The sequence below is a fragment of the Saccopteryx bilineata genome, chromosome 2 (assembly GCF_036850765.1).
Source record: "Saccopteryx bilineata isolate mSacBil1 chromosome 2, mSacBil1_pri_phased_curated, whole genome shotgun sequence".
Classification (NCBI taxonomy): Eukaryota; Metazoa; Chordata; class Mammalia; order Chiroptera; family Emballonuridae; genus Saccopteryx; species Saccopteryx bilineata.
In genome coordinates this window covers 279,863,464-279,890,174 of record NC_089491.1, presented here as the reverse complement: position 1 = coordinate 279,890,174, position 26,711 = coordinate 279,863,464, and the positions used below count along the sequence as shown (strand labels likewise).

The window sequence follows — 26,711 nt, the reverse complement described above, 5'->3', positions numbered from 1 at the left end:
AATGATTGGGCAACATGCCAATTTAATGCAGATCCAACACATCAAAACGAAACAACCAGCACCCAGCATTGCAGGGGGTGGTGAGACTTTGCCATAGGATAGGTTTCCTGGGTCTCATTATAAAACCTCTTGGAGGGAAGCTGCAGTCTCCTGTGAGCTCTGGCACCTTTGCCAGCTCACCGCTTAGTCCCTGATCAACACTATGAACTACCTACGTCAGCATAAGTGAAACTCTAAAGCTTAGAGGAGGCCGGTCAACAGGACACTGTGTCAGCTGGTCCTGCATTCAGACCTCCGCCCTTCAGCCTGGGACCTCTCATTTCAGTTCGGCCCCTTGGATAAGCCTGTGTACACCCTATGTGTGCCCCCGAGCCCTGTGCTAAGCTACATGGCTTCATCTGGTGTCCATCGTCCCTCCAGGCCCCGTTCCCCCCACCCCCCGGGCTAATCCTCCCTCCTTCTCTGCAGCTTGGTCCTGGTCTCTTCCTGCTGGCGCCTCCAGGCTGCGATGACGGCTTCATCGTCCATTTCCTCCTCTTCCTCCCTGTCGGCTCTCCGCCGGAACTGGGCCCGATGCCCGGAAGCGAAGCTCCCTTCTTCTCTGCTTGTCGTCCTCTCCTTCTCTCCCTCCTCTTCAGCCTTCATGAAGCTCTGTGTGAATTTCCTCTTGGCTCCAAACTCCGAGAAGTCTGCCCTGGACGACTCTTCCATGTCCTCCCAGTCCCCAGGCCTGGCCCAGCCGGAACGCCGGGGCTCAGGGGACTCCTCCCCCGCAGAGGGCTCCGGGCTGGCCTCCCGGGAGCTCGAGGTCTCACTGAACACAGCCCTGGAGAACGTGTGAGTCTCCCTGCCCTCCCTGGTGGAGGAGGAGGAGAACCTGGACGTGCTCCTCGCTGAGCTGCCGTTGGCCGCGTCGTAGGAGGAGGTGCCCTGTTCCTCTGACCGGGACTTGGAGAACTTATAACTGGAGGACTTGGACTCTGTCTCCCGGAGCAGGGACGACCTGGTGTACTTCCCCCGGGAGCTGCCAGACCAGTCGCTTTGGGGAGGGGATCTTTCCCCTGTTGTCCCTGTCCCTGTCCCTGTCCTGAGGCCCCGGAGCCACCTATCAATACTGCTGTCCCTCTCGCGACCGGCCCCGCTAACACTGCCGTAGTGATCGGGGACACCCAGAGAGGAGCTGGCATCTGTTTCGGGCCTTTGGGAGTCACAGCGGGAAGAGTATGGGAAGCTGCCTATGGCGCTGTCTGTGTCCGCGTCTCTGTCACTTGCCTCCCCGTCCTCGTCCTCCCTGACCTTCTTCTTCTTGAAAAGGTTGCTGCGTTTGTGGTCGGAGGCCAGCTTCTCCATCTTGTACTCGGACATCTTCTCTCGCAGCTCCACCTGCATCTCCCGCTCCTTCTGGCCGAGCTCCTTCAGGTTGACCTGGTCAGCAAAGAGGCTGTAGGTCGGCTTGCTGGTCCCCCTGGCCGCGCCCCCCGGGCCTCCGGCCCCGGAGCTGGGTGCACTGCGGCACGACAGCACGGACTGCATGTCGCTGCCGGTTCTCGCCTGGCTCTGGGGCAGGAGGCCCGGGGCGGAGGCGCTCTGCGCACTGAGCACGGAGACCTGGTCATCTGCCAGGCAGCCGGTGGCCGGGGCCCCCTTCACACTGGCTGCGGACGGCGGGCGGGACAGAAGCAACATCTCATTTTGCTTCTGGGCGAGGGTTTCGCTGACAACGCTGGCGATCCACTTCTGAATGCTGGCGATAGAGATGGCGTCTCCAGGCCCCACTGGCAGGGTGGGCAGTGGCGTGGCGGCAGCGGAGGCTGAGCCTCCCCCTGGGGTGCTCACGGCCTGAGACAGGTGGGAGCCGAGGCTCTGGGCGCTGAGGACGGACGCCGTGTCCCCATCCGCACTGACCGAGGGGGCCACCGGCCAGAAGGCAGACAGGGGGACGCTCCCGCTGGCCGCCGAGCTGCCGGCGCCCCAGCTGTCCATGGACTGGCTCTCCTCCAGCGTCTGCCGGCTGCGCTGCAGCAGCTCCAGACGGCGCTGCCTCTTCTTGGTGGAGGCAGAGGCCTCGCCCTTGCTGAGCTCCACCACCTCCTCCTTGTTCTCGCTGCCCACCTTCTTCTGGCGCTTCAGCTTCCAGGCCTGGTAGGCCGTCAGGTCGGCGTCCGAGATGCCCTTCTCCCGCTCAGCCTCCTGGGCGCCGCCGGGCTCGCTGCCGCTGTCCCCAGCCTCCGAGTCCCGCCTGTGGAACCCAAACTGGATTCTCTTGATCTTCCAGCGCTCCAGAGGGGTCAGCTTGTCCTTGTTCCTGCCACAGAAGTTGTAGAAGGAGCTGGCCTCGGAGAGCACGCTCTGCTCGTCATCCTCCCGCGCCTCGCTCCCCGCCTCTGCTTCTGAGCTGGCGTCCGCGCCCTGCCTCCTGCTCCGAGCGCGGTACTGGCGGGAAGCCTCCTTCTCAATCTCCAGCAGTCTCTGGTTCCACACGTCCCAGGTGCTCTCCGTGGAGGCCGAGTCCGAGCGCTGTCTCCCGCCCGGGGTCCGGCTCCGGCTGCTGGCCTGCAGCTGCTGCTTCAGGATGCGGATGTCACGGCTGCTGACGCTCTCTGAGGTGCTGCTCTGGCTCAGGGTGCGCCTGTGTCTCCTCCCGGCCGAGGGGCCGGCTCTGCCTTCCTCCTCCTCCTCCTCCTCCTCCTCCTCCTCATCCTCCTCCCAGCCCCACCGCCGGCGCCCTTCGGCCCGGTACCTCTCATTTCGGCTCTGCCACTCCCAGATGACCCTCTCCACATCCTCCTCCTCGGAATCCTCCCCACCCTGGACGGAGGAGGTGGAGCAGGGGGGCCCCCTGCTTGTGGCGAGACCCTGCTCCTGCTTCCACTGCTCATAGAGCTTCTCCTCCTCGTCCTCGTCGATGAGGGTGATGGGCTTGGAGGCCCTGCTGGCCGTCCCCAAGGAGGAGCCGCTCAGGTGGCTGGTGGCGTCGTCCTCCTCCTCCTCCACGGTGAGGCGGTGCACTGGGGCTGCGACGATGCTCCCCGAGCCCTCACCGTTCTCTGCCCCCGGCGCGCCCCTCTCCCGGCTGTCGTCCTCGTCTCTCTCCTCCATCAGCTTCTCGTTGAGCTCCCGCAGCTGCCTCAGGAAGCCGTCGTTGGGGTAGATGGCCCGCTTCTTCCGCACCGTCATCAAGCCCTCCAGGACGGTCATGTGGTGGAAGATCATCAGGTAGGCCACCACCAGCACCGCCGACCGGCTGATGCCCATCTCGCTGCTGACCAGGACTTTCCCTGAGAAGAAAACACGAGTAGTTAATGTCAGAACGACAGCGCGTCCTTGTAGTTTTATTTTATTCTAAGCCTTGTTTTTGAGGTGCTGGGTTTCACATGTACTTGGCCTCTGGCCTCCATCCACACTCAAAGCCATCACTGTCCCCATGATATGGATGTCACACAGAGCAGCGAGGCCACCCTGTGCCTGTGGAAACGTTTCCTGTGCTGTCTGAACCCAGGCAAGGAGTGGGGAGGGCGTGGGGGTAAACGGGACTGACCGCTGTCCCCACTTTTGAAACACTAGTGTGCACTTCTTCCTCCTCCCTTGTCAAACTGGGCATCTGAGGGAGGAGAAATAAAAAAATGCATGCTTCCGGAAACAGGGAGCTCAGTACCACCCCCCCACACACACCCCTCATTCCATATTTATTTATTTGTCTAAAATATTTATTTTAAATTTTACTTTAGTGAGGAGAAAGGGAGAGAGAGAGAGGGAGAGAGGGGGGGGGAGGAACAGGAAGCATCAACTCTCATATGTGCCTTGACCAGGCAAGCCTGGGGTTTTAAACCAGCGACCTCAGCATTTCCAGGTTGACACTTTATCCACTGCGCCACCACAGGTCAGGCTTATAAATTTCTGTTTTAGTGTTTTATATATTTTTTAATTTATTGATTTTAGTGAGAGAGGAAAGAAGAGAAAGAGAGAGACAGGAATACAGATCTGGTCTTGTATGTGCCCTAACCAGGTCTCAAACTGGCAACCTCTGCGCTTTGGAACGATGCTCTAGCCAGCCGAGCTATCCGGCCAGGGCTCTCTCCATGTTCAGATCACTCTGATTTTTTGAAAATTCCTTCACATGTTAGGACAGAGTATGACTTCCCGGCTCCCACTGTGACATTCTGGAGTCAATACCAAACACATCTGTAGGAACCAGGCCTTTTCTTTTTTTTTTTTTTAATAAATTTTTATTAATGGTAATGGGATGGCATTAATAAATCAGGGTACATATATTCAAAGAAAACATGTCTAGGTTATTTTGTCATTAAATCATGTTGCATACCCCTCGCCCAAAGTCAGATTGTCCTCCGCCACCCTCTATCTAGTTCTCTGTGCCCCTCCCCCTCCCCCTAACTCTCTCCCTTCCCTCCCTCCCATGTCCTCCCTCCCCCCACCCCTGGTAACCACCACACTCTTGTCCATGTCTCTTAGTCTCGTTTTTATGTTCCACCAATGTATGGAATCATGTAGTTCTTGTTTTTTTCTGATTTACTTATTTCACTCCTTATAATGTTATCAAGATCCCACCATTTTGCTGTAAATGATCTGATGTCATCATTTCTTATGGCTGAGTAGTATTCCATAGTGTATATGTGCCACATCTTCTTTATCCAGTCTTCTATTGAAGGGTTTTTTGGTTGTTTCCATGTCTTGGCCACTGTGAACAGTGCTGCAATGAACATGGGGCTACATGTGTCTTCACGTATCAATGTTTCTGAGGTTTTGGAATATATGCCCAGTAGAGGGATTGCTGGGTCATAAGGTAGTTCTATTTGCAGTTTTTTGAGGAACCACCATACTTTCCTCCATAATGGTTGTACTACTTTACAGTCCCACCAACAGTGAATGAGGGTTCCTTTTTCTCCACAGCCTCTCCAACATTTGTTATTACCCGTCTTGTTGATAATAGCTAATCTAACAGGGGTGAGGTGGTATCTCATTGTAGTTTTGATTTGCATTTCTCTAATAACTAATGAAGCTGAGCATCTTTTCATATATCTGTTGGCCATTTGTATCTCTTCCTGGGAGAAGTGTCTGTTCATGTCCTCTTCCCATTTTTTTATTGGATTGTTTGTTTGTTTGTTGTTGAGTTTTATGAGTTCTTTGTAAATTTTGGATATTAGGCCCTTATCTGAGCTGTTGTTTGAAAATATCATTTCCCATTTAGTTGGCTGTCTGTTTATTTTGATATCAGTTTCTCTTGCTGAGCAAAAACTTTTTATTCTGATGTAGTCCCATTCATTTATCTTTGCCTTCACTTCTCTTGCCATTGGAGTCAAGTTCATAAAATGTTCTTTAAAACCCAGGTCCATGATTTTAGTACCTATGTCTTCTTCTATGTACTTTATTGTTTCAGGTCTTATATTTAGGTCTTTGAACCATTTTGAATTAATTTTAGTACATGGGGACAGGCTGTAGTTGAGTTTCATTCTTTTGCATGTGGCTTTCCAGTTTTCCCAACACCATTTGTTGAAGAGGCTTTCTTTTCTCCATTGTGTGTTGTTGGCCCCTTTATCAAAGATTATTTGACCATATATATGTGGTTTTATTTCTGGGCTTTCTATTCTAGAACCAGGCCTTTTCATACACAATCTTTAGGACAATCACAATTCTAGATTCTATTCTTCAAGAATCAATTCTAGATTCTTGTTTTTCTTTTCCTGGCTGGTCTGGGTCTTTCCATCAGTATTCAAATACCTTTTCATGGTCTCATATATGTTAATGTTTTTTTTTCTTTCTTATTTTTCCAAGTGAGAGGAAGGGAAGATGGAGAGACAGACTCCCACATGCACCCTGACTGGGGTCCACCTGGCAAGCCACATTTTTAACGTTTTAATCCTCACGGCCATTTTAGGAGGATCTGATCTCTTTATGTTTGGTCTCTAAGTGAGGACTGGGGTCCCAAGTCTGACGCCCCCCACTCGGCATTCTGCACAACAACCCCTCTTTTTTAATGAATTCTAAAAAGCATAACTCAAAAAATGTAGCATAAAAATGTTTTTTAATGTCAGAATAAATTTAATTTTGTTGTATTTATTTCGTTTAATTACCACAAAAGAACGCTTGGACTTTATATTTTTTTTCTTTAATATTTGACTTAGCCTGACCAGGTGGTGGTGCAGTGGATAGAGTGTCGGACTGGGATGTGGAAGACCCAGGTTCGAGACCCCGAGGTCGCCAGCTTGAGCACGGGCTCATCTGGTTTGAGCAAAAATTCACCAGCTTGGACCCAAGGTCACTGGCTCAAGCAAGGGGTTGCTCGGTCTGCTGAAGGCCCATGGTCAAGGCACATATGAGAAAACAATCAATGAACAACTAAGGTGTCATAATGCTCAACGAAAAACTAATGATTGATGCTTCTTATCTCTCCGTTCCTGTCTGTCTGTCCCTGTCTATCCCTCACTCTGACTCTCTCTCTGTCTCTGTGTAAAAAATATATATATATATTTGACTTAATTATTATAACATATTTCTCAGAAATTTGTAATAATGCGCCTACAATTATTTGTAGGATTCTAAATGAGCCCCGACTTCAAAAAGTTTGAGAACCACTGCTATAACCCATCACCCCCGGCACGACCTCTGCCTCCCATTGACCAGCATCTCACATTTCTTTCTTTCTCTCTTCTTTTTAATTTTTCTGCCTTCCCTACCCTGGAAGACACAAAGGCCAGACGCTCCGTGTGCGCCTCTCACCCTCGGAGCCCAGCACAGCCGCCGGTACCTGTCAGCTTCGCCATCATTCCTCATTGGACAAACGGCGGTCCTTCCCTTCTCCCTCTCCTTACACCGAGACAACAACCTTGAGACGGACAACCCCAGACATGGCAGACCATCCGGAGGTTGCCATAACATTCCTATGTTGCTTCTATTGTCCCCAGGCTGGAACTGTAGCTGCGCAGAGCAGGCAGCTCCCCCCGCCCCTCACCTCGGTAGGTCAGCAGGGCTTCGTCCAGGAACTCAGCGGCCTTCCGGAAATGCTGGGAGATGTCCACCTCGGGGAAGTCATCCACCTCCACACCCAGGTACTGAATGTCCAGGCCACCGTAGAACTCGGGCCCCGTGTAGACGCCGGTGCCATGAGCAGCATTGAGGATGTGGGTGACGCCCAGCCTCTTCAGCCTGCTCTTGTTCACAGCGACGCTCCTGAGGACAAAGAGGCAGGGACGTTTATTCGGGCCAGGGTCAGAGCTGGGAAGGTGCCTTACCACTGAGAGCGAGAGCCCGTGTGTGGCCGGGTCAGGGGGGCCACAGCTGGTGACTGCCACCTTCTCTGCTTCCCCGCTGTGTTGGGGGGAGGGGCTCACTGAAAATACAGTTCTAAAAAGAGGCCAGTGAGTTGGTCTCAGCAAAGGGGAGAAGAGGCATGGAAGCTGGCGGGGGCGGGCAGGATGGAGAAGAGAACAAGACTGATGTGTCAGGAAATCTCAGGAATCGTCCAGAGATCTCCAGTCTACGATCCCGGACTTCAGGAATAAAGATTCACTGAGACACAGAAGAGGCAGACGAAAATAATCCGCACGTCCGGCGAGCCGCACCGTGGATCCAGAATGCTGTCTCTTGCAAAGTCCTTTCCCGTGTCTCCTTATTTTATTTTGTCCTAACAATAAACTTGAGAGGTAGACAGAGGAACTGGGTTTTTTTGTTTGTTTGTTTTTGTATTCCCTTTTGGAGATTATAAAAAGGAACCAGAGAGCTTTGATGACTTCCTGAGGCTGACTGGAACAAGAGACCACACAGGTGAGGGGTTTGAGTTCTCAGCTCAGAGCCCTCCTGACTGCAGTGGGGACACGGAGTTGACCTTGAGAACTGCCTGAGGACTGGGCTGCCCAGGGAGACATCTGCAGATGTCTGGTGTCTCTGATGACCATGACGTGAGTGTGTCTGGGTCTACAGAGCTAATCACAGGTCACTTGGGTCTCAATAAGTAGCAAATGGGTCAGCAAAATTTAGATCCCCAGTCTAACGACTGGTTCCACCCGTGCCCGGGCAGCAGCCGGAAAGAACGGGACATGACTGAGTTATTTTTGGGGTTTGTCCTGGAAATCGCTGATAAAACTTTTTAAAAATAACATTTTTTTTCCTGATTATAACAACAATAAATGTTTACTCTAGGAAGTCTGTACAATGCACAAGAAACCAAAAGAAGAAAATAAAAGTCACTCGTCACATCACCTGCTAGAGAGAAGTCCCATTAACATTTGATCACAGTTGGTTCTAATTTGTTTTCTACGCAAAAGCTACACACACACACACACACACACACACACACACATCTATAGATAACTCAATGAGCATCACACAGTACCTATATTGTCTTGTAACCTAATCAGCTTCTTATTGTATCATGAATATTTTCATATGTTGGTCAATGCATGGAAAAATCACCATCGCAAATGGCTCCAAATGTCCCCTGATACGGTGGTCATGGATGTCCATGTCATGGGGCGATGGTGAGAGTGGGGTGGTGTGGACCAGGCTCTAGGCAGGAAGGGAGGAACAGAGGAGGCACCCGGGGGGTCAAGGCTACGACAGAGAGCCCTGGCGGGTGACAGAGGGTAATCGTGCTAGCATTTTGCCCTGCTGACCTATAGCGGTGAGGGGGTCTCAGTGTGCAGATGGGTGGGTTGGGGCAGTATTGATTTTCTGGATGGAGCTATTGGAGCCTCTGTTGAAAGTGGGGGGAGTTTCATCTCTCTCAGGCACTACCCAGAGGGATGGGACAGAGGGCCACGACCCCAGCAGTCAGACTCACTTCTCTGCTATGAAGACGTTGGGCCAGACCTCATCCACCTCGTTCCTGGGGGCCTCTTGGCGGTCTTGGACCAAGGCCCGCTGTAGGTCCAGGACGCAGGGCGTGTTGTACAGGCTGGTGTCGTCCATCTTCTCCCGGACGCGATTGTACAGGTCCTCCACCAGCAGCTGCTCGGCGGACTCCAGCATGCCCGGACACTCGGCCTCGGCCCTGATCCCCCGTGGCTTGAGTTCTAGAGAGGACAGGCCGTGGTCTCATCAGAGGGTTAGGATACCACAACCTCCCTGCTCCTGGGCAGAACCTGCTCTTGGCCAGGTTTTTTTTTGTTTTGTTTTTTGTTTGTTTGTTTTTTTGCCAGGGCCTTGGGCATGGGCTGGAATGCCAGCAGAACCTTCTGGAAAGGACTTAGTAGGGGTCCAGGGGGCCTGCACTGGACACTTGTGGTCGGGACCAGTGGCCGTGTAAATGAAGGAACACCAGTTTCCCTAACTTCTCCCGTATTTCCTCTAAGGCTGGGTGACAGTGTCTTAGACTGAGGTCCTTTAATAAGTACCTGGTACATGTCTGATTCATACTCACAACTCCCACAGTGCTCCATACAAAGTTGAAGCGTTCACTAAAGGAACAGATGGCATTTTCCTAACAAGTCACCCTGTTCCTGGTCTGACTCCTGTACATACAAAATGCAGGTCACCTGGGAAAGCCAAACCTTCCACAGCCATTTTTGCTCGATCACCTTGGGTTTATGGGTTTAGTCCACGTCTTGTCTGCCTGCCGGCCCCAGGGCAGCGGCCCCAGTAAGCACCTGTGCTTCCCAGCTCCCAGTTCTCCAACAGCAGCAGGCTGGCCACCCGCTCTGAGGCCAGTCTACAGACAGCACCTGGCGGGGCCTTTCCGGCCACGGGCCACAGAAGCTCAGATTCCAATAAAACCATATCCTATTCACCCGCATCTCAGGCAAACTTCTATATCCTCCTGCTCATCTGCTGGCTCCCAATTTTTCAGATTTGGGGAAAGGTCAGACTTCCTCTCTCTAAGGAGGCACATGGAAGAGAGGTGGGCAGAAGCGTTCCTCCCACTTAGCAGTGAAAGGTGTTGAATCAAGAGAGAGAAGGAGAAAAGAAGTAGGAAAGGAGTGTCCTCAGTGTTGGCCATGACGTCTTTCCGGCACCATTGTGTTCCCGGGCCGGTGAAGAAGATGCACAGCCACCACACGGAGCCAGTAGACTTGGCCCAGCGCTGCAGGAAGGGAACAGGTGCCTGGTTCATTGCTGGAGGTCTGTGGATGCTGTGAATCTGCCGCCACCATGATGGTCTCCATCCTGCAGACCACTGGTGGTAGAGTCCTGGGTTCTCCCGGGGTTGAGCACCTCGTTCCCCCAAAGCCCCTCTCTTCTCCTCCCTCCTCTAAAGCAGTGGTCCCCAACCTTTTTTGGGCCATGGACCAGTTTAATGTCAGAAAATATTTTCACGGACCGGCCTTTAGGGTGGGACAGAAAAATGTATCACGTGACCGAGACAGGCATCAAAAGTGAGTCTTAGACGGATGTAACAGAGGGAATCTGGTCTTTTTTTTTTTTTTTTTTACAGAGAGAGAGAGAGTCAGAGAGAGGGATAGACAGGGACAGACAGACCGGAACAGAGAGATGAGAAGCATCAATCATTAGTTTTTTGTTGCACGTTGCAACACCTTAATTGTTCATTGATTGCTTTCTCATACGTGCCTTGACCACAGGCCTTCAGCAGACCAAGTAACCCCTTGCTTGAGCCAGCGAGCTTGGGCTTAAGCTGGTGAGCTTTTTACTCAAACCACATGAGCCCGCGCTCAAGCTGGCAACCTCGGGGTTTCGAGCATCCCAGTCTGATGCTCTATCCACTGCGCCACCACCCGGTCAGGCAATCTGGTCATTTTTTAAAAATAAAACATCGTTCAGACTTAAATATAAATAAAACGGAAATAATGTAAGTTATTTATTCTTTCTCTGCGGACCGGTACCAAATGGCCCACAGACTGGTACCGGTCCGCGGCCCAGGGTTGGGGACCACTGCTCTAAAGCACCCAATAGGCCCACCTCCCTGCAGCAGGTGCAGCAGGGATCCACGCATAATGTTCTGTCATCTCCAATTCATAGCAGAAAGAAGAACAGCTCTGTGGCACCTGAGGCCTGTTTTGTTTGAAAACAGGTGAGGTGTTCTCCCCAGTTCTCCTGGGGTCTCCCCTAGCACACATGGGAGTCCCTCTCCTTCCCTCCCCTGATTAGCGATCTCTCCTTCACTACAGGTAAGAATAAAGATCCCCAGCACCTTTTTAAAATATACGGCATAGTCTTCCACAGCTATGTACCAGCAGGCATGGCTTTGATTGTCCCCTTATTCCTACTTATTCCTTGGCGTTGGCCTCGGGTCCACACCCGGCGGGTCCCCAATCCCGTCTCCTCCCTTCAACCCCTCCTCCCAGGTGTGTCTGCCTGACGTTCCTTAAAGAGAAAGCAAAGCCCACACATGTCTCCTCCGCAATGCACCCCATGGGCAGCATGCACGGGCTTTCCTGAGCACGGAGGCTTCTTTGACAAACATTTTTTTTTTTTTTTGTATTTTTCTGAAGCTGGAAACGGGGAGAGACAGTCAGACAGACTCCTGCATGCGCCTGACCGGGATCCACCCGGCACGCCCACCAGGGGCAACGCTCTGCCCACCAGGGGGCAATGCTCTGCCCCTCCGGGGCATCGCTCTGCCTCGACCAGAGTCACTCTAGTGCCTGAGGCAGAGGCCAAGGAGCCATCCCCAGCGCCCGGGCCATCTCTGCTCCAATGGAGCCTTGGCTGCGGGAAGGGAAGAGAGAAACAGAGAGGAAGGAGGGGGAGGGGTGGAGAAGCAAATGGGCGCTTCTCCTATGTGCCCTGGCCGGGAATGGAACCCGGGTCCCCAGCACGCCAGGCCGACGCTCTACCGCTGAGCCAACCAGCCAGGGCCTCGACAAACATTTTTATCTGTGCACTTGTGGGCACGGCTGAGTGTTTTGCACTATCCCCCGATACATTTTCCTCTCTCTGCGTTTGTCTCCTCCCCTGACCTCCCGAGAGCCACTGAGACTAATGAAACTCAGGCCTCCCACTTCCAGGGACAGAGAGTAAGTGAGACTCAGACTGAAAAGCAGGCTCTGCCCAGCTCCAGGGTTCAGTCTAACAGTCAAACGTCCACAGCGCCCCACAGATTTGACAAGCGAGGCTTCAAGAGGCAAAATGGGTTTCTCACAACTCCGCAAGGAGGGTCCTGACTTTCTAAGACCGCAGTCTGAAGAGAGCAGCGGAGACGAAAATGAAGATGGAGACGGAGACAGAGACAGAGACGGTGCAGGGCAGAAGGTCAGGGATACTCCCAGCCACGCAAGCAGGAAAAGGGACTTCCGGAGCCAGAGTGGTGCTGAGGGCCATCAGCGGAAAGCTAGAGCGTGCTGAAGACACCTTGGCCTGGCTTAGACCAAGGTAACAAGAGACTACTCCGGGTGGGGTGGTCAAAGCGCAGAGAGAGATGGGAGAGAGTTCACCGAGAAGACAAGGTGGCCTACGGTGCCCAGACCAATGAGCAACAGCAGATAGAACTTCTGATTCCTTGTGAGGTATACAGGAGACCCAGATATCCCCAGGGATCCTAGTGGGGACCCAAAGGGCGAGGGGACTGAGAGAGACCCCGCATTACACAAAGAGGACCAGCAGGTGTGGTTCCCATGGTGAGAGGCCATGGGTCCTCCCTGTGGTGGAGACCAAACGAAGCTCACAGCCCACCAGAAGTGGGAGAGACACACGGAGCCAAGGGAGGAAAAAGGGGAGAAAATAAATCCTCAAAGATTATTTGTCCAAACTTATTTTAAAAAAAAAAATCCATCCAATCAGAATGAGTATCCGTATGTTCTCTGCTCGGGATTCACTGTGTAAATGTTAACGCCTCTCTGCACCCCACCACCCTTACCTCCTCCCCTTTCATACTTCAGTTCAGAAGCCATCTCTAAGAACCCGTGGAAGTGCAGATCTAAATCCAGACCGCCTTCTAGAACTCTCTAGATGCTTCCAGCCATTTCCTGGGCTCTCAGGTCTGTGTCTGGAACACAAGCCACCCCAGGACCCCTGAGGCTCACTGGAAACCCAAGGGGGAGACATGAGGGGCCGACTGGGTCTGCTTCCCTGGCTGTCACTGAGAGGGCTGTTCCCATTCCCACCCACACGTGGTCATTCCCGCCTCTGTTCCAGGGGAGGAGGGTTGAACTGCCTTCTTTGGGTCTGCTCCCCTTAATGTGATGGGAGGCACCTGAAAAGCACAGTGACACCTCCTGGGGGCCTGTCCGAGAGTCTCCAGTGACCTGAGGACTGTCCCGACTCCCACCCGGCTTCTGGCAGCATTACCTTCGCTGATGATCTGTTTGGCCGCCACGGCCGAGGAGAGGTGGATGGGTTCCATGAAGATGCTCTCTGTTTCTGCTTCGGAGACCATCGAGCACCTGCGAGAAGAGGGGGTTCCCGTGAGATGACTCGGAATGGGAGGTGTCCTTGTCACAGGAGAAACCTGGGCCCAACTTCAGCCATGAGCAGCAGGCAACGGACGGTGGGAGAGAAAGGGGATGTCTTCCTATGTTTCGGGAACCTGAGGATGCAGAACGCGGGCTGCTGGTGGCTCGGTGGTCTGTCTGCCTCGCGACCAGAGCTGGCGTTTTTGCGAGAGGACGCTTAGTGACCTGGGCGTCTAGGTTGTGGAAGGTATGTCTGTGGATGGGGAGGCAGCAGGGCTCAGCCTGCTGTGGCCTGACTTTCTCTACTGTGTTCCTGCCCTCAGATGTCCTGCCCCCTCAAGTTTTTCTCTCGTCCCCTGTTCCTCTGTTACCAGTGCCTAACTGTGTGCGTCTACCAGGGCTCTGCTGGCCCGGTGCTGGGTAGGAGCCGAGGGAAACGGTCCTGATTTGGAGTTCAGGACCTCAAGGATCAGCCCAGCCCCGGGATGCAATCAAAGCTGCATTGAGGTCAATGTCAAGGCAGGTTCCAGAAAGAACTCAGCAGAGGTGTCCTAAGGGTCCTCGGAGGAACCTGGTGGCAAGGGCAGAAACCGGGTCAGGACCACACTATTGTGGCAGGTGTCTCCCTTTTCCAGGGTTGGGAAAATTTTGGGTCTTCTTTTGCTTCCCTAGATCCAGAGAAGCTAAAAAAAATAAAAATAAATAAATAAAATAAAGAGAGAGGGTTTCATAAATGCCATTTTTTTCCCTCTCACAAAACTTCCTTAATCTGCCCCTTTATAAGCAACCCCTCCCTACCCGTCATTCCCCTAGCCATCCCTAATCGGTTTTCTGTCCCTAGAGTCTGACCTTTTCCAGAATGTTACATAAATGGAAACATATATAAATGGGACCTTTCAGAGCCAGCTTATTTCACTTAGCAAAATGCATTTCAGAGTCATCCATTCTACTGCATGAATCGATAACTTGTTTCTTTTTATTGCCTAATAATATTTCATTATTTAGGCACCTCAGGCTATTTCTGCCACCACGGCCACGCCACGCTGCCTTGAGTGAAGACAGAGTACTTCAGGGCAGGAAATGACACCCTCACCTCTGGTTCGGTGGGTACTTTGGATTCTGGTCCTCTTCCTTCAACTGCCTCCTACTATTCACTTTCCAGAGCCCTCGAATGGCTGAGTATAACACCCTGTCCGGGTGTTACCAGGGCAATCCATGGCACGGCCCAGGTGGAGCTGTCACCATCCTACCCGAACTGGGACCTCTGTTCGTTGTCCTTTCGCTTTTCAAAGCCTAAAGTTAGCGTGTGTTTCCTGATCTTTGTAACTGACCTATTTTATACTGGATGGAAACCCATAGGCTGTGGCCAGAGGTAGTGTTTAGAAATTTCCCTGTGATGTTCCCTGGTCTACTTTCACCCATTGTGTTGGGAATGGATACCATTTTTTTTAAATGCCTTCTATGAATTGAACTCTGACAAAACCCTCGCCAAGTAAGCATTATTATTCCTGCTTTCAGATGAGAAAATGGTAGCTCAGAGAGGTTACCACAACCTCCACGGCAATAAGGGACAGGGAGCCCTGCTCTACGTCCAGGCTTCACTCCACCACAGTGTACTGACACAGCTTAGACTGGGAAGGGGGTGGGATGAGTCAGTTGGTAGAAGCAACCCCAGCTGGATTTCGAGTCCCAACACAGACTTTAACACAGAAAGTACCTAAATGTGTGTGTGTGTGTGTGTGTGTGTGTGTGTGTTCAAACTATGGATGGACAGATGGATAGATGGATGGATGGATGAAGTGGGCTGAAGTGAGCTGAGTCCAGTTGAACAGAACAGAGCTATCCTGAGCTAGAATAAGTTGAGTTGAATTAAACTGAATGGATAGGCAGAGTAATGATCTCATAGTCCATATCCGAGCCCAGCCTTGGCAGAACAGTGTGCTCAGGGCCAGCAAGCCAACAGAGAAAGACCTGTCTTTGCAAGAAGAAAGCAGTAGCCTGTGGCTTTCTCCAGGATGTGGCCAGACCTGCCCGTGTGGCACAAAAGACAGCAGAACGTGCACTGCCGTGGGTAGTTCCTGCCTCCCTCCGTACAGGACCTGGGCTTTCGGCTTCCCACCCTCATCATGTGCCCTTCTGCCTGGGGACTTTGCAGAAGTCCATTTCTGCTGCCTGAATGTGCAGTCCTCCCCTCTCCACCCACGTTTCACCAGAGGTTAGTCACCACTTTTTTTAGAGAAAGTCTTCCCTGAGCTTCACCTCACGGGGCACCGCCCTCCTCTCCTGGGAAAGGGGGTGGGGATGCCTTTAACAGGTGCATGTCTATATTTATCTGTGAAGTCGCCCAGTAAACACCTGTCTCCTGTCCTAGACTGTGCTCTCCATAAGGTGGGTTCATGGTGGGTCCCCAGCATAGGCACAATGTCTGGCACAAAGTAAAAGCTTAGTAGATACATTCTGATTCACTGAACGGCTGACCTAGTCCTCAATAGTATCAAATGTAAGGGAAGGTGGCTGGTGCAACACTCAGCAGCAAGTGTTTACAAAGTGTCTGCCTTTGGCTCTTCATTTTACTCCTATGCTTGTAGTAAAACCAGGGTCCTGGCTCTGTTCTGTCTGTGCTCACTCTGCCCTCCTGAGGCCAAAATGGACATGCTCATGGAAGCCTGTGTCAGCAATTGCCATTATTTTTTCTCCTGGTGGATTAAACGTGGCCCCAGACCTATGACCCTCCTTGCTCAGATAGGTAGGTCCCCTTCTCTTGAATCTGGGTGGTTTCTTGACTGCTTTCACCAGTGGAATATTCTGGAAAGGGCACTGTGCCCATGTCTGAACCCAGGCTGAAGGGCAGCTTCCCTTTCTGGCTCTCATGGCTCTCTCTGGAAGCCCTGAGCTGCTATATGAGTCCAAGTACTCGAGACCACTGAGCTGGAAAGGCTATTGATCAGCAGTCCCTCCTGGGCTCCCAGCCACCAGCTGGCCATGTCGATGAGCCTCTTATAGGTGGGATCTGCATGCGTCTGCACCCCCACCCCTTGGGTGACATCACGAGAAACATGGACAAGCAGCCCCATCGAGTCTGGCTCAAATTCTTAACCCACAGAAAGGGGAGCAAAATAAAATCATGGTCTTGAGTCATTGCATGTGGAGGTAACGAGTAAAGAAGTAACGGAGAACAGGAGAGACTACCAAGGATGCAGACGTGGGATGTGAACGAACGTCGAGGCTTTCTCATCCCGCATCGTGGTCCAGAACCTAATTAGCGACCGACACATGTCTGCAGTTGGGAAGAAACCACAAAATGACACAAACATGGGGACAGTCTGGGCCCAGGGATTCAAGGCACTTTCTATATTCAAATATCAACATCCCATAAAAACTATAGTCAGAGCCTCAGATTTTATATAAATGTGAGTCCCATCTCCATTTCAGTAATATGTATTAAGGGAGAGTTGCTCTTTTATGTATAACAATTAATATTATATACGCTAGTATTAATTAAGTGCTTGTTTTGTTTATTAAGGGCCTGTATTATGTAAAATGAGGTTGGGAGGGGGTTAATCAAAACAGAATCCTAACAGGTAATAAGCTAGGAATTCTTGTTCCTGTGGGATGGCACAGTGCCTCCTCCAGGCAGCCCCCCTTGCTTTCACTGGGTTGGTATATCTTTCTTCTACCAGCCTCCAGGGCTCTGCATTCTGAGGAGGTTATCTCCATGTCTATATTCAGTACACTAAGCTAGGGCTCAAAGGGAAAGAGACAGGAAGACCCCTCACCTGTCAGGTGTGCAGAAAGACCTGGGCAAGACTCAGAGGGTGGCGCTAGCAGGATCCCAACCTGAGACAATCCATCTGTGAACCCCTGACTAGGCCATTTTCCCTTAACGGTGTCGACTTCCGATGGTATAGATTCAGTTTTAAGTGACAAACACTGGGAACAAAGCACCTGTCCTACGTATACCTAAACTCCAAGGTCTGTGGGTCTGATGAGGGCCGTTTGAAGTAAAAACTTGAAAATGGGAATGACAGAGAAGCACCTGCCTTCTTGAGGGTGCTGCTGGTGGAGGTTCAGCAGCTTCCTCAGCAGCCCCGGGGAATCCCACACAAAGATGTGACCCAGGACACTTCTGAGCCGACCCCCTCCCTGGCCCCATGACAGGTCTGCTCCTGGATGCTGATGGAAACCCGTGAGAACAGAGAACACAGCTGCACGTAGGGCATCGGCTATGGTGCTTTTATGAGACGACTGCTCAGAGAGGAGGGATGGGAACCTGCTGGCTATAAACTTGTGCTGCCAACGCGGTTTACAGGTCTGTTAGGAAGGTGTGTGTGTACGAGTGCATGTGTGGCGGTGGGGCGGGGGGACCTGAAAGGCCCCGGAGCACCGAGAAGCAGGCAGCACTGCCCAGAAAGAAAGGAGGAAGGACACAAGACCTGAATGCCAGCCCTGTTTCTCTATGACAAGGTCAGTGAGATGGTGGCCCCCGGAGGTTTTGATTTATGACCACGTCCGGGCTGCCACCTGCATCGCCCGAGATGGCATGAGATGGCACTCACACCTGATTAGACGCGGCAGGGGCTGGCTGTTCGCTGGGACCGGCAGGGATGGAGAGGATCTGGGATCGATATCTACCTCATTGGAGCTGGAAGAAGCAGCTAAAACGCCTTGAGGGTGAATTGAAAGACAGACCATAAAGCCAGGGGAGTTTGACGGACTTCCTCTGCGAGAGCCAAAGACAAGCTCCGCTCTCCTTAAACCCGCGCTTTCGCAAAATTGCAGGCTGTGACCCATTACTGTATCATAAAATCAATTCAGTGGCTTGGGGCCCCAGCATCTGGGGGAAAAAAAACAACAAAGAAAGAGAAAAACAGAACCACACTGGCCCTTGCAAGGGTAAGTATAATTCTGTGACACCCTTTTAAAAAAAATATATGTGTACCGGCGGCCAACGTGTGTTCCGCGTTGCAGTATAAATGATACGTCCAACTGCGGTTTACAGCCAGCAACATTTGAACGCCGCTGCTATAAACCAACTGACAGGCTGTCAAGACACAGAATGAAGTGGAATTGGGGTCCTTCAACCCAGAAGCCCCCCGCCCCTTCCCAATAGCTAGTCACTTCCTTTCAAGGAGTCCCTTGGACATGAGATGGAGGCAGAGGCCCAGGATGGGGGGGGTGTCTTTCTTGATTTGGCTTTTGCAGAAAGGGGCCAGGTTTCTGAGCTCACTCAGAATGCTCATTCACTTCAGAGAAAATGGCCACCCGGACAACGTTCAGGCTCCAAGGAAGGACAGAGGTCGGGAAACTAAATCACACCGATTTCTAGCCGGCTACCACCAGCAGGCTTCAAGAAAGAGCAGAAGAGGAAAAATCATCGTGGGGAAAAGAAATACAGAAGAGAAAGGGTAGACAGGAGGGGCCATTTCCAGAAGACGCCCAGGCTTGGCACTCTGTGGCCATCATCCGCCCACCGCCCGCCACACCAGGTATACAGACCTCACCGTAGGAACGGCAAGCAGAGCACAACTAGGAAACGTCACAGAAGGTGGACAGAAAATGCCACCATGAGAGATCACCTCACCAGATCACCAAGGAATTCTTAAAACAAACAAACAAAGAACTGCAAAGGCTTGAAAAATTCAGGTTCAAAAAACCTGAGCAAGCAATGGATTTTGACTTAGCAAGAAACAAAGGGAAATAGAAGAAGGCACCCCCACACACACATTGCTGCCAGATCTCCCTGCTTCCCTTCCCCAGCCAATAATCAGAGACACTCAGTCACACCAGGGTGATAGGCACTTAATAAAATGCCCATCCCCTTGGGCGATCGTTAAAAATATATCTATGGAACTTTAGCCAGCCGACTATTAATTAGATAGTTGTTTACACATTCTATGTCCTTGATCATGATGAGCCTGCTAGCACCTTCTTCTGGTGCACAAAGGCACTTAATTCTGTTTAGTATGTGTGCTGGGTCACAGGACAGGCACAGGTTGCGTGTTAGCAGATACTGTGACACTGTTCTCCTGATGGTTGTACTAATGTACACGCTGACCGGCAATGGATAGGGGTCTGATAGTTTTACCTCCTCATTAACATTGGCTATTGTTGCGCTTTAATTTTAGATAGCATGGGCAGGATGTCGTAGCATAGAGTTGCACTTTGAATTTGAATTTCTAGGATATGTTTTTGTTTCTGTTGACTTCTAGCTTAAGTCTCAAACATGTTTTGTATAATGTTAAGCATGATAAATGCATGGGTAGGTGTAATGGCCAGGGTAGGATCGGTTTTGGTAAAAGTGCCGTGCGCCTGAGATCAGAATGCCTATTCTGAAATTGTTGGGCACATGGTCTATAAACGCCAATCAGACCAATTTTGTTTATTGTTTTGTTCAAACTTTCTATAGCTGTATTTTATAACTTATCGTGCCATTACAGTTGATACATAATTTTCTGTTAGTTTCAGGTGTACAACATAGTGATTAGATGCTTACATAACTTACAAAGGGATCACGCCGATAAATCTAGTACCTGCCCTGCCTGGCACCATACTTAAGTTATTACAATATTATTAACTATGTTGCTCATGCTGTATCTTACATTTCTTGACAGTTAATTGCCATTTATAAAACTTCCCATATTCTTGATGACTTCTCTTTTCTGCCTGGTGAACCGAACCTTTGATCATTGTGAGACTTCCCTCTTTGTCACCAGCAAGGCTGGCCTTAAGTCTCCGTGGTCTGATATCCATAGACGGCTTCCTCTGCTTACTCTCACTAGTGTCTGTGGTACAGCAGTTGGTGCTTTCCAGAGATGGCCCCAGGATGTCCTGCGCTCTTGCTCTCGTGACAGTGGAACCTTGACTCCCCTCCAAGTGCAGCAGTGAAGTCCATGCACTTCCGTTGGAACCTTCTGGTCCTTTACGTGACTTCTGAGGCTACATCTGGAAAATCAAGGCACTCCTGTCTTGCTCTCTGGGATGCAAACTCTTGGAATTGAGCTGCCGGCCTGTGAGAAAGCACAAAATGTCCCACATGCAGGGTTCAGATGAAAAGACCATGCGAGGTTTCCGGCCAACAGCCCAGCTGAGGTCCCAACAGGAAGGACCAGACATGTGAAGATGCTTCTCCGTCACCAGCCCCACCCCCACCCCAGCCTTCAAGTCATCCCCAGTCTTCAACTCTCTCCAGCTGTGGCCCCAGACATCTTGGAGCAAAAGCCAGCCACACCACGGTCCCTTGTCCAGGTTCCTCATGGTAAATGTCATAAAATGGCTGCTTTATGTCGCTAAGTCTTGAAGTCATGAGCAACAACAGTAACTGGAACAGTGTAGTGTAAGCTCTCTCCCCTTTGTTAACCTTTGTCCGTCTTTATTTTTAAGGTGTGTCTCTCCTAAGCAGTATGCAGGCTTTTAAAACGTTGCGGCTGACAATGTTTGTCTTTTAATTGCAGTATTTGGTCTGTTTGTGTTTAATGTAATTACTTGCATACCTGGGTTTAAGACTACCATTTTCTTGTTTTTTCTTATAGCTTATCATTTTTCTTATTATTTTCTTCTTATTTTTATTATTTTCTGTATCTTTCTCTTCTTTCTTGTCTCCTTTTGGATCAGTTACATTGTATCGTGGTATCTTCCCCTCATTAGATCGTTTGTTACACATTCTGTTGTGAAACTTCCAACAATGACACTAGAAAACTGTAGCGTGTTTCCTGGATAGAAAACTTCTCAGGAAAACGTAAATCAGGCTTGAAACATGTCTAACAAAGAACTTGGGGTGTGGCTTCTGACTCATGGAGTTGTCTGGTGTAGGCAGATCATAAACCTCTCAGGGGATCATATTTATTAAGGAAACCATGCATCTTAAAGAGCCCTTGGGTGATATAAACCTTAAAACAGCCCACGGGCCCCCCAACTGTCCCCATGTAGGACACAGTCTGCAAAAGTGATACAGCCTTCAAGGAAGATGGATTCCCCACCCTCAGAGGTGGCCGTGCAGGGTCCTAGACAAGGAAAAAGGCATAGAGGGGTGGATCTGGTGGGCCACCGAGGACGACAGACACGGGAATGCCCCCCTGAGAACCAAGTCAAACTCCAGTCTCAGAGATGTCTCAGGTCTGCGGCAGACACGCTGGACAAGCTCTCGGGTCCTGAGGACGGACGACGCCCTAATCTACCACTCCTCCTTTTATCAGAGGGGAGCGTCTTTGCCGTGACCCCAGTCCGACCATGAGGGGTGGCACTCAGACCTGGGCAGAAGGTGCACCCCCCTCCAGAGGACCTGGACTATGAACGCCGCACAGCAGTTGGTACAGGGGGCTTGGGGTTCTCTCTCTCGGGGGGGGGGGGCGGGGGGAGGCGGGCAGTGAGCGTGTCCCACGAGCGGGGAAGAAGGGAAGATGAGCACCACCTGCCTAGCAGGCGTCCCGTGGCTGGGCCTGCTCTGTATCGGCAAACATACTGGCTCTTCTCCTGAGCTCATGCACCCACTTCCATCCTCCGGACAAGAACGTGGGGCCTCGCTGCATCCCAGCGAACAGGATCTGAGGGGAAGCAGAAGGGCCGTTTCCAGGCCCAGCCTTGAGAACCCCCCCGAGAAAGTTCCCCTTCTCCTCCCCATCTCGTCTTCATGTGGCTAAGCACGAATTTTAGAAGTCGTGTCTTCAGATGGAGGATCTAGAAGATGACAAGGAGCCTAGAAGCCTCAGTGCCCAAATCACGGCCCGGGTCCCTGCTGGCGAAGTGACTCGAGTGAGGAAGAAACGTGCCTTTGCTGTAGCAGCTGGTGGCGCCCTAACCCCTGTGCTCGCTGTCACCAGTGTGCCCACCTGTCCACGGACCACCTCCGCCTGGTCTGGACGTGTGGGCAGTGGGTGGGTATGTTCGGTCTCTCGACCCTGATCGTTTCTCTAAGCCGGAACATAATGCTGGATTTCCAAGCACAAGTCCCCAGCTGCATCTGGACAAAGCGCCCAGGCCTGGGAGAGATGAGGGCCCACCTTCAGTCCCATCTCACTCTGTGGGGGGGGGGGGGACCTGAGAAGTGGGAGCCCCCTCTCTAGGGTTCCAGAGAACTGAAGGGAAGGGAGGCTAGTTCACTGGTGCCTTGAGGGTCACGTGACCTCGAGAAATTCCAGGCAGGGCTTTCCTTCCTGGTTTACAGAGAGGAAGACACAGGCGGTGGCACGGTGGATAGAGCGTTGGACTGGGATATGGAAGACCCAGGTTCAAGACCCCGAGGTTGCCAGCTTGAGCATGGGCTCATCTGGTTTGAGCAAAGCTCACCAGCTTGAGCCCAAGGTCGCTGGCTCAAGCAAGGGGTCACTCGGTCTGCTGAAGGCCCACGGTCAAGGCATATATGAGAAAGCAATCAATGAACAACTAAAGTGTCACAATGAAAAACTGATGATTGATGCTTCTCATCTCTCTCCGTTCCTGTCTGTCTGTTCCTATCTGTCCCTCTATCTGACTCTCTCTGTTTCTGCCAAAAAAAAAAAAAAAAAAATCACATGGACCCTTCACAGACATTTGGGGACAGAGCCAGGAGGAGAGTGAGCCTGCTCCCTTTACTGATGACAGAAGGGAACAGGCACTCACAAGATTACTGCCACGAGCAAAGAGACATTTCTCTGCTGTCTCCTGGTTTTCCCTAAAATTTCATGAAAAAAGTGTTCACTCTGCATCATAAGATCATCTCAATGATTTTATGTAAAAGAAGGTGTTAAGAATTGTCAGAAAAGAGGCCCTGGCTGGTTGGCTCAGCAGTAGAGCGTCAGTCTAGTGTGTGGAAGTCCCGGGTTCAATTCCCAGTCAGGGCACACAGGAGAAGCACCCATCTGCTTCCCCACCCCTCCCCCTCTCCTTTCTCTCTATCTCTCTTTTCTCCTCCCACAACCAAGGCTCCATTGGAGCAAAGTTGGCCCGGTCCTGAGGATGGCTCCATGGCCTCCACCTCAAGTGCTAGAATGGCTCCTGTTGCAATAGAGCAACACCCCAGATGGGCAGAGCATCGCCCCCTGGTGGGCATGCTGGGTGGATCCTGGTTGGGAGCATGCAGGAGTCTGTCTGTCCGCCTCCCTGCTTCTCACTTCAGAAAAAAATAAAAATAAAAAAATAAAAAGAATTTTCAGTAAGGGACTCTCCAGGAAGCTGCATCCCGGACACATGGCCACTCACCTCTGGGCATGTACATGCATGTCCCAGCTGGAAAGACACGGCCTGATCACGGATCAAATTATCATGGTCCTCAGCCTGATCGCTGGGCCTCTCCCTGTCCTGTGGCCTCGTCTCACAATCTGTGGTCATCCTAGCGAATCAGGGCCCCCCCTACCCCACCCACAGGCACATATACCCACCCATCTGACTCCTACTCATCCTTCAAGATTCAGGTCCAGCACCATCTCCTCCAGGAAGCCTCCTATGCTTTCCCAAGTCCAGCAGTTCCTGCCCCCTCCTGCCTACCACACAGCAGACCCCAGGCCTACTCATTCTAACCCAAGAACACCGCAGTGCTGCCTGCTTGGGTGTCTGCCTCCTCAGAAAGGGTGACACATAGAAAGCACCCAACAACGTCAGCTGAACGAGCAGAGCTGGGACGGTGGCCATCGGCTCCCGGGGCCCACCCATCCTCACGCCCCTCACCCACCCCCGCAGGACATGCTTACTGGCTGGGCGACGGGCTCCGGAGGTACCGAGCCTGCACGGCCCTCACGTCCGCCTCGTCCTCTTCACCTGGGACGACCTGCTCCTCCTCGGGGTCCCCTCCAGTCGCCATGGCAGCGTCTCAGCCTCTGTAAGTTTGGCGTGAAAACGGCTGTTGGGGAATCTGGTCCTGGAGGTTTTGTCTGGGGGGTGGGGGAGGGGGGAGGCTCGTGTCAACGACGTCACCTCAGGGACCTAGGAACCAGAAGGTCACTGCATGCTAACACCCTCCTGGGGAGAAGACCCATGGGGGAGACCAAATCACACGTGGCCCAGCCACTGTCCCCAGGATACTGAGATGCACACCCTCGCTGCATAAAGGGTCCACCCCAGAGTCATGAGATCTAAGAAATGACAACTTGGCTCCTTCCTCAGACGCCAGCAGGAGGCGGGGAGGGGAAACAGAAGGTGAACATGGTGAGTTTCCAGACCAGAAAGATCTTTCTGTTGAAACAAACACACTCACCTGCACTCACCCACACACACCCTTTCACTCCCTGCTGAGGGAGGGGCCGCTGGACCAAGGCCACTGGAGCCACTGCCTCTGGCCCCGGCACTAGCCCCCAGCCTGTTCAGGAAGGAGAAATGCCCAGGAGCTGGTCCCAGATGGGGCTAGGCCCCGACACCCAGGACAGATTGCTGGCCCTGGGCCTCACGTCCTGGGCCCACAGGACAAAATGAAGAAAGACACGTACTCACCACTGATCCACCTCTGTCTCTACAGCAAGGGGCGGTCTCCCAGGGGCCCAGGGACCCAGAGGAAGTGGCCAGAAGCCCCGACCAGTGAGAGGGACAACGCTGGCTCCTCGGTGCCTCTTCTGTGAGGGGCAGGACAGCTGTTAACAGGAAACCTTAGCTCCCTTCTATATTTAGCCTCTGGCCCCTCAGCCGGGCATATCTCTGGGAGGAAGGAATGCAGGCTGGGGAGGCAGAGTGGACGCAGGCCCCACTTAACTCTTTCCCTCTGGGCCGATTTTCCAGATGGACGTTAGCAGCCTAGTTGGGGGGAGTTCCGACTTTGTAGGCAGAGAGGTCTAAAGGGATGCTTTTGGGGGGCTCTCTCTCTGGGCTCTCTCGCCTGGGTCTGCCTATGCAGAGTCCTTCCCGGAGACAGCCCGGAGCCAAGGATCTAGATCAGGCGTCCCCAAACTACAGCCCGTGGCCTGCATGTGGCAACCTGAGGCCATTTATTCGGCCCCCTGCCACACTTCCGAAAGAGGCACCTCTTTCATTGGTGGTCAGTGAGAGGAGCACTGTATGTGGCGGCCCTCCAACGGTCTGAGTGACAGTGAACTGGCTCCCTGTGTAAAAAGTTTGGGGACCCCTGATCTAGAGGGATGAGACAAGCAGCACCTCAGCCCACGTCAGACTAGAGGGGGCTAGAAAACAACACCTGATGTGTAGCGTAGTGTGGGACCTCTCATACGTGTTGGGTGGACACCATGCTGTCGCTGAAGCAGAGTCAGTGCTTGTGAGCAGGGTTCAATTCCTTTTAACACAGATGACTCTGGCTAGTAGACTAGGCATTGGCACTCCCCTTCCAGAATCCCTCCCCCACACCCCACACTCACACCCCTCCCTCAGTGATGGTCAGCTGGCAACCTGGGTGATAGGATAGTTCCATGAGCTTCATAAACTTCAAATAAACTCATAAGGCACCCTGCACCACAACACCACTGCCCACCAACACTATGATTAAAGCAAAGCCCAATAACCCACTAATTCACCCCCTTATTTTGCACATTCCATGACTGCCCCTTCATCCACCCATCCACCCATCTATCCACCCACCTATCTACTCATCCACCCATCCATTCACCTATCTATCCATCCATTCACCTATCCATCCACCCATCCATCCATCCATTCATCCATCCATCCATCCATCCATCCACCCATCCACTAACCCATCCATTCACACATCCATCTATCCACACATTCATGCATCCATCCATTTACCCATCCATCCATCCATCCATTCATCTACTCACCCAGCCAGCCAGCCAGCCATCCATGCATGTATCCATCCATCTACCCATCCATCCACCCATTTGTTTGTCTACTCATTCACAGATATCTGCTGATTACCTACCATGTGTCAGTCACAGTACTTGACTAAAATTAGCAATTATACAATTGCATGTCTTTCTTCCTGGCTAGGTGGAACAATGCCTGATGCACACTACTGTAAAAAATTGTCTGAAAACACGAATGAGCTCACAGTTTATTAGGAGGAACGAGGCATGGGTCAAAAATAACTCCAGCATAAGACCGAGTATGGTTAGTGTCCCAAGAGAGACACAGAGTGTGGTGTGCATTCAAAGGAGGGAAGCAGCTCTCCCCTTCCATCTGAAAAGGTCAGGGAAGCCTTCACGGAGGAGGTTCTCTCTGAGCTGGCTTTTAAAGGACAAGTCAGATTATGACAGCTGATACTGGGGCGGGGAAGAGGGGAATGCCAGAGGGGAATGCCAGAGGGGATGCCATGGACAAAATCCCGGTGTAGGAAAGTGTGACTCCTGGGTGTGCGGAGATGTCTCATGTCAGGGCACAAGTTAAGTACTTTGGAAGAGGTAGGCTGGTGTTTGAGAACCAGTACTAGACTATATGAGCACACAATATCTGCAGGAGAAACTAGAAACCGTACCTTGCCTCTGGAACATGGAACCAGGTGGTGACTGGGAGATGGAATATGGGGACGACTTACTTTTACACCGT

General features: G+C 51.9%; 1 protein-coding gene across 3 annotated transcripts; it reads right to left on the bottom strand.

The window, feature by feature from the left end:
* On the bottom strand, window positions 1-24,809 carry STYXL2 (serine/threonine/tyrosine interacting like 2). 3 transcript variants are annotated; one of them, XM_066261049.1, is made up of 6 exons: window positions 24,692-24,809; window positions 23,960-24,085; window positions 13,195-13,289; window positions 8,795-9,026; window positions 6,968-7,185; window positions 1-3,278 (listed from the first exon to the last, which is right to left on the bottom strand). In XM_066261049.1, the coding sequence occupies exons 2-6, from the start codon at window positions 24,067-24,069 to the stop codon at window positions 445-447; spliced, it is 3,489 nt and encodes a 1,162-aa protein (XP_066117146.1). In that variant the 5' UTR covers window positions 24,070-24,085; window positions 24,692-24,809; the 3' UTR covers window positions 1-444. The 3 variants fall into 3 exon arrangements, with proteins under 3 accessions (XP_066117146.1, XP_066117144.1, XP_066117145.1); XM_066261047.1 differs by having other exon boundaries at window positions 23,960-24,139; window positions 24,696-24,809; XM_066261048.1 differs by having other exon boundaries at window positions 24,696-24,809.
* Between the last annotated feature and the right edge of the window lie 1,902 nt (window positions 24,810-26,711).

Bases quoted from the DNA above. Each gene is read 5' to 3' on its own strand.
- STYXL2 (XM_066261049.1), bottom strand. From the start codon at position 24,069: ATGGCGACTGGAGGGGACCCCGAGGAGGAGCAGGTCGTCCCAGGTGAA. The intron at 13,290-23,959 runs GTAAGCATGTCC...CTCTTCTCGCAG, and splicing joins CGGAGCCCGTCGCCCAGCCA to GTGCTCGATGGTCTCCGAAG. The intron at 9,027-13,194 runs GTAATGCTGCCA...TGTCCTCTCTAG, and splicing joins CAAACAGATCATCAGCGAAG to AACTCAAGCCACGGGGGATC.